This window comes from Garra rufa, chromosome 21 (genome assembly GCF_049309525.1).
Source record: "Garra rufa chromosome 21, GarRuf1.0, whole genome shotgun sequence".
Lineage (NCBI taxonomy): Eukaryota > Metazoa > Chordata > Actinopteri > Cypriniformes > Cyprinidae > Garra > Garra rufa.
Genome location: NC_133381.1, coordinates 15,640,130 through 15,656,463, shown reverse-complemented (window position 1 = coordinate 15,656,463; position 16,334 = coordinate 15,640,130). Strand labels below are relative to the sequence as shown.

Sequence of the window (16,334 nt, the reverse complement as noted above, 5' to 3'; positions counted from 1 at the left end):
TATTTTAATAACTGCATATGCTAAGATTTTGTTATTTCCTCCCTTTTAATATTTTATTTAAAATAAAGGTCGTTCACAAAGCATAATGTGGTGTTTTCATGGTGTGAAGGAATTTGTTTAATTATTTTCTTTTCGCTAACATTAATTAAAACTTATTGTCTATTTTAGGGTCCGTGTACAGGTAACCAGCAGAGTTTGGCCCACAGCCGTCTGTGGGACGCCATAGTTGGCTTCCTCCATGTGTTTGCCCATATGCAAATGAAGCTTTCTCAGGTTAGCCTATAGACAAATTGCTATAAATCTTATGTGCTAATTTATTCATTGCAAAGAAAAATGTAGGAAACTCAAGGAAATAATAAAAGAAAGAAAATAATGGTGTTTTGTGTCTGCAGGATTCTAGCCAAATAGAGCTGCTGAAAGCTTTGATGGACTTACAGAAAGACATGGTAGTAATGCTGCTCTCCATGCTTGAAGGTAGGATAATCATTAAAAGTCTTCTGTTTATTAGTGGTTTTCCACACTCTAAAAAATGCTGGGTTTAAAACGACCTTGGGTTATTTGGCAACCCAGCGCTGGGTAAGTATTGGACAGAACACATGCTGGGTTACTTTGACCAAGCTGGTTGGGTTAAATCTTTTTACCCAACATGCTGGGATGTTTTATTTAAGTCAATTATCATTTAAAAATTATTATATTGCTGACTTAAAATGGGGTGGGAAAAAAATCACACAGAATTATAGAAGCAACAGCAATAATCAAAAGGTGAACATTTATTATTAAGCAAGAACAGCCATGGACAAAAATATAAGACAAATTGAATTTATTAGGGTGAATAAAGCATAGTTTACAGTATTGCATACATTTAAACTCATTTAACAAGCAATTTTTAAATTAAAATGTTATGTTTAAAAGTTTATAATCGGTCTCTGTAATCTTTTTTCACTGAAGTAGTGCTAATTCTTGTGCCGTGGAAAATAAGATAATTTACAGCACAGTAAAGACTTTATAAATTAAATTAAATGTGTACAAACCTTTATTTTGCTGAAGAAATTAAACAAATCGACTGAGAACCGCTTTCTACTGTAGAGGACGCAAAAGCCAGCTCTTTGACTATTACTCGGCAGCTGGGTTGTTTTGTCGGAGACAGGGTCAACTCAGCGGTTGAGTAGAAAAAATAACCCAATATTTAATAACCCAATAAAATGACCCAGCAGGCTAAACCCATCTTTTGGGTTTAAAAACCCCCCCAGCATTGATTAGAATGCATGTACTTCTTCTTCTGCTTCTTAGAAATGTGGGGTTGTTGATTATCCAGTCAGTGTCAGTATACTAATATCAGTTTGCTTTTATGTTTGGTTGGATTGTTTGGTCCTTGTTTTTTAATGAGAATTTACCATCAAATCTTTACAGAATTGCGCTCATACAAACTGTGAACCCATATTGGCATCCAAATGACTGGAAACCCACTTTTGCACCAACCAAATTCTGAAGTCCACTCCAAAAGCTGTAGTTTAAAAGTATTCTACAGTCATTTTAAGCACATCAAGTCAAGTCACCTTTATTTTAGAGCACTTTGTTTCAGAGCAGCTTTACAGTATTAAACAGGAAGGTAACAGAATCGTTCATGCAAACGACAAATGAGGAAAAACTCAAAATTCTGCTCTAAAGCAGCTGTAGCAAGACAATAGTGCCATTATTCAGCTCTAGTCAGTTTAATAATGGTTCAGTTCAATAACTGTGTAAAGTTCATAAATTATAAAATAAGCAACTCTAAAAACATAAATTTTTCTTTGTTTCTAGGAAACGTAGTGAATGGGACTATTGGCAAACAGATGGTAGATATGCTAGTAGAATCATCCAGCAATGTGGAGATGATCCTCAAGTTCTTTGACATGTTCCTCAAACTCAAAGACCTCACATCGTCTGAAGCCTTTCGTGAATACGATCCAGACAGCAGAGGACTCATTACCAAGAAGGACTTTCACAGAGCTATGGAAGGGTTCAAGCGCTACTCACAATCAGAGATCGAGTTTCTGTTATCGTGTGCGGAGACAGCAGAAAGCGAGCTTCTGGATTACCCAGATTTTGTGACACGATTTCATGAACCGGCTAAAGATATTGGTTTTAATGTGGCTGTTCTTCTGACCAATCTGTCCGAACACATGCCTAATGATGGACGCTTGCAAAATTTCCTAGAGTTGGCAGACAGCGTGCTTAAGTATTTCCATCCTCACCTGGGAAGGATTGAAATCCTGGGCAGTGGGAAGCGAATCGAAAGGGTCTACTTTGAGATCAGTGAATCCAGCCGCACACAGTGGGAGAAACCACAGGTATTAAATAATCATTTGCTAATGCTTTTGTGGTCTGCTAATGTGTCTTATACAAATCTTTGTGAATGCATTTTCTCAATGATTCAGGTGAAGGAGAGCAAACGGCAGTTCATCTTTGATGTTGTAAATAAGGGAGGAGAGAAGGAAAAGATGGAGCTATTTGTCAACTTCTGTGAAGACACCATCTTTGAAATGCAACTCGCCGCACAAATATCTGGTTCAGAGAGTGGAGAGGAACTGAAAGCAAAAGATGACAAAGAGGAGAAAGACAAGGTGGAGAAGAATGAAAGCCTTGCTGAAGACAACAGGATGACCTTTTCCATAAGGAATATCAGAAAACACTTAAAGAGGATAACCATCAGGAGTATCATCTCAGTAATCTTCTCTTTCTTCCACAGTGTTTTGCTGTGTATCACTCGTGCCTTTTTAGGTCTGGTTTGGTTCTGCCTTTATCTGCTCTACCACATCTTCTTGAGTGGATGGATTATTGACGTGGCTAAAGAGATGAAACTGTCCGAACTTTTAGGTGACCTACGTGATCCTACCATGGTTGAGACCATAGGGTTTGGAGAAGGAACAGTCAGAGAGAATAATATGTGTCATACACGTGCCTTTTCTTCTCGTGGTAGTCTTAGAGGCATGAGTCTGGATCTGTCCTCAGTGTCAAGGGACCCCCAGCTGCTCACAGATATTTTCGGCTTGTGTTTGAAGAAGGAAGGAGAAAAATACACACTGTCGAGCAGAGACCAACATGCCAGTCTGGATGAATTTCTAAACACGTCCAAATATCAGGTCAATAGTCTTGAGTATACCATTGTCAACTTACTAAAATGTTAAAACATTTCAAATTTGAGCAGAATTTTTGAAGTCATGGTATTAGTTACTAGATATTTTGCTAATTTTTCGGACGTTCTTTCCCATGAAGTGGATATTTATATATTTTATAGTTTTGTGTCACTAAATGAACAGTATTATTCATGAAGTTGACATTTGTGTTCAATAAGTGGACATTTGTGTTATGTGACCACTAAATGGACATTTGTGTCCAGTTTGAACATTTTTGTCCAATAAGTTGACATTTGTATCCAATAAGTGGACATTTGTGTTATTTGTGACGACTAAATGGCCATTTGTGTCCACTTTGAAAATTTTTGTCCAGTAAGTGGACATTTGTGTCCAATAAGTGGACATTTGTATTATTTGTGGCCACTTAATGAACATTTGTGTCCACTTTGAACATTGTTGTCCAATGAGTTGACATTTGTGTTCAATAAGTAGACATTTGTGTTAACATTTGTGAACACTAAATGGACATTTATGTCCACTTTAAACATTTTTGTCCACTAAGTATCGAATAAGTGGACATTTGTGTTAACATTTGTGACCACTAAACTGACATTTGTGTCCACTTAAAAAAAATTGTCCAAAAGATTGACATTTGTATCTAGTAAGTGGACATTTGTGTTATTTGTGACCACTAAACTGACATTTGTGTCCACTTAAAAAAATGTCCAAAAGATTGACATTTGTATCCAATAAGTGGACATTTGTGTTATTTGTGATCACTAAATGAACATTTGTGTCCACTTTGAACATTGTTGCCCAATGAGTTGACATTTGTGTTCAATAAGTAGACATTTGTGTTAACATTTGTGAACACTAAATGGACATTTGTGTCCACTTTAAACATTTTTGTCTACTAAGTATCGAATAAGTGGACATTTGTGTTAACATTTGTGACCACTAAACTGACATTTGTGTCCACTTAAAAAAAATGTCCAAAAGATTGACATTTGTATCTAGTAAGTGGACATTTGTTATTTGTTTTATTTGTGACCACTAAATGGACATTTGTGCCTACTTTGAACATTTTTGTCCACTAAGTTGACATTTGTATCCAGTAAGTGGATATTTGTGTTATTTGTGACCACTAAATGGACATTTGTGTCTACTTTGAAATGTTTTGTCCAATGAGTTGACATTTGTGTCCAATAAGTAGACATTTGTGTTAACATTTGTGAATGCTAAATGGACATTTGTGTCCACTTTGAACGTTTTTGTCCACTAAGTATCCAATAAGTGGACGCTTGCGTTAACATTTGTGACCACTAAACTGACCACTAAACTGACATGTGTCCACTTAAAACATTTTGTCCAATAGATTGACATTTGTATCCTATAAGTGGACATTTGTGTTAGTTGTGACTACTTAATGGACATTTGTGTCCACTTTTAACATTTGTATCCAATAAGTGGACATTTGTGTTAACATTTATGACCACTTAATGGACATTTGTGAACCCCCTGGAATATTTTTGTCCAACAAGTTGACATTTGTGTGGACATATGTGTTCAATAAGCAAATGTTGTATCCACTTTGACCATTTGTATCCAATCCATGAACATTTGTCTGCCCTTAGTCTGTGTCCTGTGTCCGTTTATGTCCACTTACTGTATGTCTGCTTTGTTAATGTTACAAACAGGTGGACATCTGTGAGGAGGATTTTCATGAGGCGCAAGAGGAGGAGGATTCAGAGACTAAGAAAGCGTTGTAAGTGCTCCAGACTGGGGAGAGATAAAACTCTGAAAACAGAAAATACTGCTGTTTTGACAAGGAACACTGCTGATTTTTAGCTTTTAAGTGTATCATTACTCTACCCCATGGGAAGCTCAGAGAATATATGAAGAGATCTTTGAATTTTCTCAATTGTACCTTTGAGCACAACGGATGTTCAGGCCTTGAACAATTCAGAGGGTGTGAAAATAGAATATTGTTGAAAGTTGGGAATTACTGTTACTCCCACAAATACTTCATATTTAATAAAAATTAATTTAGTTTTGACATGAAGACCAGTGTTGTCTGATTCCTGAGTCTCATGAGCCAGGTTGAATCGGTTTAAAACACTATCTCTGTTCAAAGGTTTGGGATCGGTACGATTTATTTTTTGAAAGAAATAATACATTTGTTCAGCAAGAATGCATCAAATTGACAGTAATGGGATTTACATTGTCAATATATATAATTCAAATTGATTCTGTTGTTTTGAATTTTATATTCATCAAAGAAAAAATGTAGCATGGTTTCCACAAAAATATTAGGCATATAAAAAGAAAAAGTATAAATCATCTTTCTTGAGCACCAGATTAGCATATTAGAATGATTTCTGAAGGATAATGTGCAGCTTGTGAGTGCAATTTGAAAAATGCCTAAGATATTGCATTTAAATTTTGCAGTGATGAGGATAAACATAAAGGGGAAAAGAAGGCCAAAAGGAGAGTTAGAAAGCTCAGCTCTTCAAAACCAAATGAAACAGAAATTCAGGAATCAGCTATTTGGAAAACGATCTGCTCTCAGAAGACCAAACTGCTGGTATATGTCTCTTTCTCTGTTGTTTTCCAGCTGCACAATACAGGCTATAAACAGATGTTTAACCATATGAACATCCATGTGTGAACTAATGACCTGAAAGTATGTCTTTTCTCCACAGAACTATTTTGCAAGAAATTTCTACAACATGAGATTGCTGGCTCTGTTCCTTACCTTTGCCATCAATTTTATCCTTCTGTTCTACAAGGTGAGTATTAATTTCCCTGCTAAAAACAAGTTTATTGTTTTTGGTCAGGCTGGTTTGCTTTAATGTTTTTAGACCACTTGGGTTGAGAAAGTAGCTGAAATAACTGACTACCAGCTTATTCAGGTTGGGAGTTCAACTAGACTGACTAAAAAACATCTATATAATTGTTTTATTTAGGTTTCATCGACCATTGATGATAGTGAAGATGTGGAGATTGCTTTTCGTGACGATAGCACCAAGGGTTCACAGGAAGTTTATTTTGAACTAGAAGAGAACAGTGGCTACATGAAAATGATTCTTCACAGTCTGGCTGTCCTGCACACACTTATCTCACTCGGATGTATCATCGGCTACTACTGTCTAAAGGTTATACACACCTAATGCAACACAACTGCCACTTTAGTTTTGCTCCTGTGCAAATAACCCACTATATTAAAAATATTCTACTCGGCTGTTTTCAACATAATAATAAATGTTTTTGAGCTGCAAATCAGAATATTAGAATGATTTCTGAATTATCATGTGGCAGGAGTAATGATGCTAAAAAATCAGCTTTGAAATCACAGGAATAAATTACATTTTAAAATATATTCAAATAGAAAACAGTTATTTTAAATAGTAAAAATATTTCAGAATTGTACTGTTTTTGCTGTACTTCGGATCAAATAAATGCAGGCTTAGTGAGCAGAAGAGACTTCAAAAAACATTAAAAATCTTACTGTTCAAAAACTTTTGACTGGTAGTGTATTTTTCACTTTTTATTTTAGACTTGAGCTGCACGAACCTGATCATGTTTTCCAACATTATTTGAGAGCATCTCTGAAACATCTGACCATCTGTATAAAGAGTCACTTGATCAGTGTCACAAATTTACTTGCTATAAGTGACCTAGAAATAGTGTAGAATCAGACATCAAAAAACATAGGTCATTCTTCCTTAGTTTTTAATTTTTCAAATTCAAGTTCCAGGTTTAAAAATCCCTTTAATATGGTTTCATCCAACTAACTTTATCATTATCTGACCCCTGACAGGTTCCTTTAGTCATTTTTAAGCGAGAAAAGGAGCTGGCTCGTAAACTGGAGTTTGATGGACTCTACATCACAGAGCAACCTTCTGAAGATGACATTAAAGGCCAGTGGGACAGAATGGTCATCAATACACTGTAAGTGCTGTGTGACTTTATGTCTCATAAATGCTCACATAAGCATTAAAACAGTGGCAATCTTCTATATAAATTTCTGAATGAACAGTAATTGTCTGTCACTACTACACATTGCAAATTTTACACCTCTTCAGTGCAATTTTCTGTTCTCTCTGCTGTTTTTCAGATCATACCCAAGTAATTATTGGGATAAATTTGTGAAAAGGAAGGTAAGATGATCAAATGAAATATTTACTCTTTATATTTACTTTTAAAGGGGTCATTGGATGCAAAACTCACTTTTACATGTTGTTTGAACATTAAAGGTTGATTTCAAGCCTGAAACATAAAGTGTCACATTCAGTTGATCTTTCTTCACGATCCGCTCGCTGCCTGCCCCATAAATCGGCTGTAAAAAAAACGTGTCTCTCTGGTCAGCCTAGGGTCCGAGATATGCCAAAAAAACAATCGGTGCTACCAACCTTTCCACAGAAAAACAAACAGTGTTCCAACCAATCAGCATCAGGGTGTTGGTGTTGTGGACTTTCGCTCCGCCTCCCTCACATCCCTGCACCAGTACGAAAGTCCACAACACCAACCCCCTGACGCTGATTGGTTGGAACACTGTTTGTTTTTCTGTGGAAAGGTTGATAGCATCGATTGTTTTTTTGGCATATCTCGGACCCTAGGCTGACCAGAGAGAGGTGTTTTTTTACAGCTGATTTATGGGGCAGGCAGCGAGCGGATCATGAAGAAAGATCAGCTGAATGTGACACTTTATGTTTCAGCCTAGAATCGCTGATACAGCCTTTAATGTGTGTTGGCAGTTTGTGTACACAACCACCCTACAATGATAAAAATCCACAAATCCAGTGTTATTTTTTAATCTTAAAAAGTAATATCCTCTTTTTAAAATCAGGTCATTCTCAGCTTCTTGTCTGTGTGACGACACACCGACAGAGGCCGCTCCCACAATAGTTGATTGACATGAGCGCCTTACCTTAGACCCGCCCTCACCGAGCTGAAACAGAGCGAGCACCGAGCGTTTTTATGCATCTTTGCAAATGGCCTTTTCTTTATAATGTGCTAGTTAGCAAGTTTTGCAGCTAAATGCGGCTAAAGTAAACATTACGGCTCGTCATCCCACGGCAAAGGGGGCGGGGCGTGCAACAGAATAGCTCGCTCTAAAAAGGGCTGATTTTGACAATGTAAAAAATGTGTTTTTTATACTGCCATTGAGAAATTTTAACCAAAGTATAACCAACTTGGAAAATGGGCATCTGATGACCCCTTTAAAATGTTGTCAACATTTCAACAGTTCAAAACTGTAGCTCACAACTCAAATAACTCTTTTAGTTCTCTCAACTCTTTTAGTCAAGATTAAATTAAAATGACTCTTGGTCTGAATGAGTCTAATATATACAAATTTAAATATTTTAAATAATAAAATAATACAAAATATAGATATTTTAATATTAATATAATTTTAATATTATTTCTGATATTTTTCATTTAGGTTTTTCTTTTTTTAATTTGTTTTACACTGTATATTTTAACAGATTTCCACATATTTTAGAAGAAAAATGACATGTCAGCTCACTACCGTGATAGTAGGGTGTTGTGGGTGATTGCCAGAGTGTTGCTATGCAGTTGCTAGGGTGTTCTGATTGGTTGCTGGTGGTTATTTACTGGCTCACCCCCAAGCATCTCTGACATCCAGTCTCAGGTCCCTCTTTCAGTGTCAGTCTATGGGATGCTTCGTATTTATCATCCGTCAGGTGGAAATCATAAATCCAGTGTCTATATGTAACGGCAGACCTCTTCCCAATTGGACACATGCTTTGAGATATCATTCATATCTGTAGCATGAATGGTGTGTGCTGAATTTAACACTTAGGTTCAGCACAACTAATAATGCTCTACTCCTTGGATGTGGTACAGTAAGCTGTGTGATTTTGAGCCTGAGGTTCAAACAGTTTTTCAGTGTTTGATTCATTCTGTAATGGCTTTCCATGCTGCAGGTGATGGCAAAATATGGAGAGCTGTATGGATCGGCACGCGTCAGTGAGCTGCTTGGTTTGGATAAAGCTGCTCTGGACTTCAGCTCAGAGGCTCAGGAGTGGAAGAGACCCATACAAAAGGTTGCCCTGTGAGTTATGACCCTCTGACCCTGTCTTTCCTATTTACCATATTTATTTCACCAACCAAACCAGCCAAAGCAGTTCATCTGCAGAGACTAACAATGAAAAATGATTTCAGTGTGTGCCAGATGATGGCAGCAGTGTTCAATACGATAGGCTTTAAAGAAATCAAATCAATCATTCTCATGTTTTTGCAGTTTTAGATTAAACACCATTGATGTGAAGTATCAGATATGGAAGCTGGGAGTGGTTTTCACCGACAATGTAAGATCCCTGACTCTTTGAACATGCACCATGTTATACCCGAAGGAATTGGCCATCACTGAGTCTATTCTGAAATAAAACTGTGTTTTTCTTTCTCTCAGTTCTTTCTTTACCTGGCTTGGTATATGTTTGTGTCAGTCCTGGGTCATTATAACAATTTCTTCTTCGCTGCCCACCTGCTAGACATCGCCATGGGCTTCAAAACACTGCGCACCATACTGTCATCTGTTACACATAATGGCAAACAGGTACCACATTGTGTTTGTGTGTGTTAGTGGACCCAAAATGTATTTAAACCCTCAAGTCACACTTCAAAAATATGTACCGTCATTATACTGTCATTATGGTTTCGTCTGGCAAGAGGAGAACTGGCCTCCCGACTGAGCCTGGCTTCTCCTAAGGTCTTTTTCTCCATTTCTGTCACCGATGGAGTTTTGATCCTTTGCCACTGTTGCCTTTGGCTTGCTTAGTTGGGGACACTTAATTTCTGGCAATATTGTCGACTTGATTGCACAGACACTATTTGAAGAGAACTGAACTGAGCTAGACACTCAGTGAATCAATGATGAGTGTTTACTATTTACCTCTTGCATTATCAACACACTATTTTTTTCTGATTAACACTGTAAAACTGCTTTGACACAACCACACTCAACTCTCAGAGCAGTTCTAAAGATTATATTTATGTGTTAATGTACTCATATATTAAGGCAGCAGAGGCTGAAGACACAGCGAGCGCCACGCACGCTTCAGTATGTGTGCAGTAAACGAATATGGAAGGCCAAATGGTTCACACACAAACAACACGTATGTGACCTTGGACAATAAAACCTTGAGTAGTAGTCGTAAGTAGCATGGGTATATTTGTAGCAGTAGCCAAAAATACACTATGTGGGTCAAAATTATCGATTTTTCTTTTTTTAATGGCAATAATCATTAGGATATTATATAAAGATCATGTTCCATGAGGATGTTTTGTAAATTTCTTGCCGTAAATATCAAAACTTAATTTTTGATTAGTAATATGCATTGCTAAGAACTTCTTTTCTCAGTTTTCTCAATATTTAGATTTTTTTACACCCTTAGATTCCAGATTTTCAAGTAGATGTATCTCGGCCAAATATTGTCCTATCCTAACAAACCATACATCAATGGAAAGCTTATTAGTTCATCTTGTTCAGATGTATCTCAATTAAAAAAAAGACCCTTATGACTGGTTTTGTGGTCCTGGGTCACACATTTATAGCGAAAAATACGTATTAAATATGCATATTTTACGTGTTGTGGATTTGTTAAAATTCTTGTTTTTTTCATAAATAAAACTGCGCATCTGCGCCATCCATTCACACGGAGACAAGCAGAACATGCAGGATTCATATTTTAATAGTATTTTTGTGGCTTAATATTTACAGACACTAGTCCATATCGTTTTTTCATTGAAGTGTACTGGCCTACTTTTGATTTATTCATTCACACTAAACGTTTGAACAGTAGTGTATATTTTTGGTTGTTACTCTTTGATATTCTTGTGCCATTTTTCTTTAAAATCAGTGCCAGTTGGTTTCTTATTTTGTTGTTATCATGTAATGCACCAAACCTTTGTACATTTTTAACTGTATATGTCAAAATTTTTGGGTCACTGTATATGTGAGAAGGCGAGATGAAAGGCTGTTGTCTGTGTTTCAGCTGGTTTTGACAGTGGGACTGTTGGCTGTGGTCGTGTATCTCTACACGGTGGTTGCCTTTAACTTCTTTCGCAAATTTTACAACAAAAGTGAAGATGGTGAACCGGTGGACATGAAATGTGATGATATGCTTACAGTGAGTTTCCCTCTTTTACCTTTTACTATTAACTTAAATTGATGTTCAAAGGTTTGAGGGTTTTTTATTAAAAGAAGTCCTTATGCTCACCAAGGCTGCATTTGATCAAAATACAGTAAAAATAGTAATATTGTGAAATATCACTACAATTTAAAAGGTAGTTTATTCCTGTGATGGCAAAGCTGAATTTTCAGCAGCCATTTCTTCAGTCTTCAGTCTCACATGATCCTTTAGAAATCATTCTAATATTCTGATTTGGTGCTCAAGAACATTTACTATTATCATTGTTTGAATATTTTTTTGTAAGTATTTGATTAACGGAAGGTACAAAAGAACAGCCTTGATTTGATATAGAAATCTTTTGTAACATTATAAATGTCTTTACTGCCACTTTTGATTAATTTAATGCGTACGTGCTGAATGAAAGTATTTATTTATTTTATTTATTTAAAAAAAAATGAAAATGTTAGCCTGTCATTGCAATTAATATAGAGTTCTTAAAGGTGCGTTTGCAACAACAGCTTGCTTAAAGGGAACCTCAGGTATTAAGGCTTACTATAACATAAATGATTTAGTAGAAAACCTGTGAAAGGCGTAATCCACATTGTTTTTTTGTTTTTTTACATATTTTGGACTATGGGGGGGTCATTATTTTGATGATGTAAAATGGTTGCACTCGGTGAGCTACTGGCGCTACCTGTTGCTATTTTTACTGCAACACAACTCGGAATACACAACTCAAAAAATACTGATACAATGCCACATTGTGCGGCTTTTGGTTGTAATTTTCAGTCAAAGGGCAACAAGAGAAGCAATGTAAGTCTTCACTGCTTTCCTAGCAAAAAGAAGAGGAGAAAAGATTAGGAAGATGCCTGTGGATGAATAAAACTTTCTAAAGACCTGTGACTTTGTTCTCTCCACTTTTACCCTGATGCCTTTTGAGGCTTTTAGTAGACTACAGCTACTGAACAAGCTTACAAATGGCAGTGATGAGAAATGCTAGACGCCATCCTGACAGGATGTAAACATGCCAATGCGTATAATGATGCCGCAGCCACTGAAGGAATTTCCCAGCATGGATTTCACTCGATATCTAGTGGCGTTTAGACTCCTTGTGAGGAGAAAAAATTGGTTTAAGTTTATGCTTGCAGTGCCTTGCAAAAGTATTCATACCCCTACATTTTGATGGGGGCTGGCAGACATTTTCTGGAGTCCTAGTTGTTCCATTCGTCTTCCATTATGGATAATGGAGGCTACATGCTTCTGTGAACCTTCATTGCAGCAATTTCTTTTCTGAACTCTTCCCTAGATCATTGCCTTAACGCAAGTCTGTCATTGAGCTCTACAGGCAGTTATCTTGACCTCAGGACTTGGTTTTTGCTCTGATATGCATTTTCAGCTGTTAGACCTTTTCTGAGAGGTGTGTTCCTTTCTAAATCATACTCATTCAAATGAATTTGCCACAGTTTAACTCCACTCGAAGTGTAGTAACATCTAGAAGCAACATGAATGCTCCTGAGCTAAATTTCGAGTGTCCCAGAAAAGGGTATGAATACTTATGCAACGGGATCTTTTTTTTTTTAATAACAATTTTAATAAATTTGCACAAATGTTAAAAAACTATTTTTTGCTTTGCCATTATGGAGTAGGGAGTATAGATTGATTTAAAGTAGTTTAACATAAGGCAGCAACATAACAAGGTGAAAAAAATGAAGGGGTATGAATAATTTTGCAAGGCACTGTATATCGATATTTGATCTTTTCAAGTTGTGTTTTGGTAAAAATAGTGACAGGTAGCACCAGTAGCTCACCGAGTACAACCATTTAACGTCATAATGGTGCCCCCATAGTCCAAAATATGTATAAAACGATGTGGATTTTTTTAAATAACGTAAATCGTTCCTGACTTTACCTTTACCTACCTATTTCAGAAAAAGACATCATTCATGTCATATTAAGAGGTAGTTGAAAATGGCTGCATAAAACTAAATTATGACATGTTTTAGTGCAGGAATAAAGCAAAAAAGAGTGAATACATCTGTAATATTAATGTGCATTTGTGCACAGTGTTACATGTTCCACATGTATGTTGGTGTGCGAGCCGGAGGAGGGATTGGAGATGAAATCGAAGACCCGGCCGGTGACGAGTCTGAGTTCTACCGTGTCATCTTCGACATCACTTTCTTCTTTTTCGTCATCGTCATCCTCCTTGCCATCATTCAGGGTAAGAGACAGAGTGATTGTGAGAGTGGTTTATTGAAATTGCGAAAAACACTTAAAAATGAATGATATGTGCACTAAATTTCAATAAGGACAATGAGCCTAAGTGTTCGGTTTTAATTATTTAGCTTGCCCTCTAACTCGAGTCATGCTGAGCAGCGCTGGAGAGCTTCATTAAATGATCACACTCTCACATGCTGAGAGGGGTTTATGGGAAGAGATCTGAGGACTGTATGTTGCTAAAGAAGTGTGGAATAAGACTCATGACTCAAATGTTTGGCATAAACTTAATTGTGTTTGTGACTGGTGAATTGCTCTGTTGTGTTTGATTGAAAGGTCTGATCATTGATGCGTTTGGCGAGTTGAGAGACCAGCAGGAACAGGTTAAAGAGGACATGGAGGTGAGTTTTCACGTTCAAATTCCGATTTACATCCTGAATCCATTCAGATTTATGACGTCTGTCATCTTGTGTTCCAATTAACAACCGAATTAATTTATCGAAAAACTAAACATTTCTTTAATTATAAATCAGAGCTGCACTGCACTTGTAAATTAATATTTTATTTCTCTGTGAGTAAATACGTCATTAATCTATGTCAGCCGCTCTTCGGTGTAGCTGTGGGTATTATGCTAATTGAGCATGTATAATTAAACAGTAAATGTGGCGTCTGTTTTTTTTCCTGCAGACTAAGTGTTTTATCTGTGGCATTGGGAGCGAGTATTTTGACACGGTGCCCCATGGCTTTGAGTCGCACACCCTGCAAGAGCACAACCTGGCCAACTATCTGTGAGTACAAAACAGGTCTTAGATCAGTCACAATTTTAAAGGCAGTTTTAAAATCTGTATTCTGGTGGAAATGTTTGTTGTGCAGCTGGTCAGGACAGAGAGCTAGTCTCACATAGCCAGACCTTCAGACCGAGGGCAGAAGGTCTGGACTCCATCCCATCTTTCATTTGCCAAGGACCACTCAAGAGGCCATCTGACAGACATGTACACTGTGAAAAGAGACTGTGAAAATGTAAAGTCGATGTCCCTGCCATAACGGTCCAGCATGTAGTTCATTCTGGATTGTTGTGCAAGTTAACAACGGTTTTGAGAACTTCACGTACATTTTGAAAATCCAGCATTTTGGTTCTGATAAACAATCACTGTCACAGTTGTAATCACGACAGCTTTTTTGACATCACAACTGCCTTGTTTCCAAACGGACCTTTAAAGAGATAGATCACCCAAAAATGAAAATTCTGTCATTAATTACTCACCTGCATGTCGTTCCAAACCTGTAAGACCTTTATACATCTTTAGTACACAAATTAAGATAATTTTGATGCAATCTGAGAGCTTTCTGACCCTGCATAGACAGCAATGACACATTCAAGACCCAGAAAGGTAGTAAGGACATCATTAAAATAGTCCATGTGACATCAGTGTCCCAACTGTAATTTAATGAAGCTACGAGAATACGTTTTGTAGACAAAGAACGACTTTATTCAACAATTTCTTCTCTTCCGTGTCAGAATTTGGTGCATGTTTAGCCAGCAGTCTGTGAATGTGACATACATCTAAGGCTGAGATTAACAGAAAGCCTGAAGTTGAAGAAAAAATGCTTGGTTTAGCTCGGGTAAAATGGGAGACTTGTTTTCTTATTTGTTTTGTGTTTTGTTTGCCCTTAGGTTCTTTCTGATGTTTCTCATCAATAAGGATGTCACAGAACACACTGGACAGGTATAGCTTGCCATGAATCTTTATTGAAAAAGATATTTGGACCATTTCAGAGTGAAAGAAGTGTGCTTAATAATATATTAAAATGTGAAACCACTCATCCTTGAGATGCACTATAACTAAAGTAAATTGTGACTGCTGCACTCTTTATCTCAACAGGAATCATACGTGTGGAAGATGTTTCAGGAACGCTGCTGGGAGTTCTTTCCTGTTGGAGACTGTTTCCGTAAACAGTATGAGGATCAGCTCAGCTGAAGTGTTCCAGCTGAATTTATATACTTCATTTGGTAAATACTTATGAAGTATGTCTGTTATGTTCCTCTGATAAGCTGCTGTGTGACTCAGTACTGTGTTAAGTGCTTGTTAGGAGTTTCAGATTTATTCCACACTACATATTTATTTTAATAGATTGTATAGTTGAATTAATGGAGTTGTGCTGCACTTTTTGAGCACATTGAGTGCAATTTTATCTAACCTGCCACTTTGGTATGGAAGCCCATTTCTGCCACTGAATAAACAATAAAAGGTTATTGTGACTTTTTATCTCACAATTCTGACTTCTTTTCTCACAGTTTTTACAAAGTTTACATCTCGCAATTCTGACTTTTTTATTAAAGGAACACACGCTTTTTTTGGAAATAGGCTCATTCTTCAACTCCCCCCGAGTTAATAAGCTAATTTTTACCATTTTGAAATCCATTCAGCCGTTCTCCTGTTCTGGCGATATCACTTTTAGCATAGCTTAGCATAGATAATTGAATCCTATTAGACCAATAGCATCGTGTTCAAAAATGACCAACGAGTTTCGGTATTTGTCCTATTTAAAATTTGACTCTTCTGCAGTTATATCGTGTACTAAGACCGGCGGAAAATGTAAAGATGTGATTTTCTAGGCCGATAAGATTAGGAACTGCACTCTATTATGCCGGAATGGGAGTGTAGTTCCTAATCTTATCGGCCTAGAAAATCGCAGCTTTACATTTTCAGTCGGTCTTAGTACACAATATAGGAGAACGGCTGAGTGGATTTCAAAAGTTGTGTGTTCCTTTAAAGTTATGAGATAAAAACTTGCAATTGTGAGTTATAAAGTCTGAATTGCTAGATATAAACTCACAATT

General features: G+C 36.9%; 1 protein-coding gene across 1 annotated transcript in view; it reads left to right on the top strand.

Annotated features, from left to right (window-relative positions):
• ryr2b (ryanodine receptor 2b (cardiac)) overlaps nt 1–16,005 on the top strand; it is a 78,410-nt gene extending 62,405 nt beyond the window's left edge. Inside the window, exons 85-103 of the mRNA XM_073826873.1 lie at nt 169–273; nt 393–474; nt 1,801–2,330; nt 2,418–3,122; nt 4,814–4,878; nt 5,556–5,700; nt 5,819–5,905; nt 6,083–6,271; nt 6,937–7,067; nt 7,234–7,276; nt 9,068–9,195; nt 9,385–9,451; nt 9,553–9,699; nt 11,138–11,272; nt 13,340–13,496; nt 13,829–13,893; nt 14,180–14,280; nt 15,168–15,219; nt 15,376–16,005. Of these exons, the coding sequence (XP_073682974.1) occupies nt 169–273; nt 393–474; nt 1,801–2,330; nt 2,418–3,122; nt 4,814–4,878; nt 5,556–5,700; nt 5,819–5,905; nt 6,083–6,271; nt 6,937–7,067; nt 7,234–7,276; nt 9,068–9,195; nt 9,385–9,451; nt 9,553–9,699; nt 11,138–11,272; nt 13,340–13,496; nt 13,829–13,893; nt 14,180–14,280; nt 15,168–15,219; nt 15,376–15,471 (3,030 nt within the window). The 3' untranslated portion in view covers nt 15,472–16,005. The remainder of the gene's footprint in view (nt 1–168; nt 274–392; nt 475–1,800; nt 2,331–2,417; nt 3,123–4,813; nt 4,879–5,555; nt 5,701–5,818; nt 5,906–6,082; nt 6,272–6,936; nt 7,068–7,233; nt 7,277–9,067; nt 9,196–9,384; nt 9,452–9,552; nt 9,700–11,137; nt 11,273–13,339; nt 13,497–13,828; nt 13,894–14,179; nt 14,281–15,167; nt 15,220–15,375) is intronic.
• The last annotated feature ends 329 nt before the right edge of the window (nt 16,006–16,334 follow it).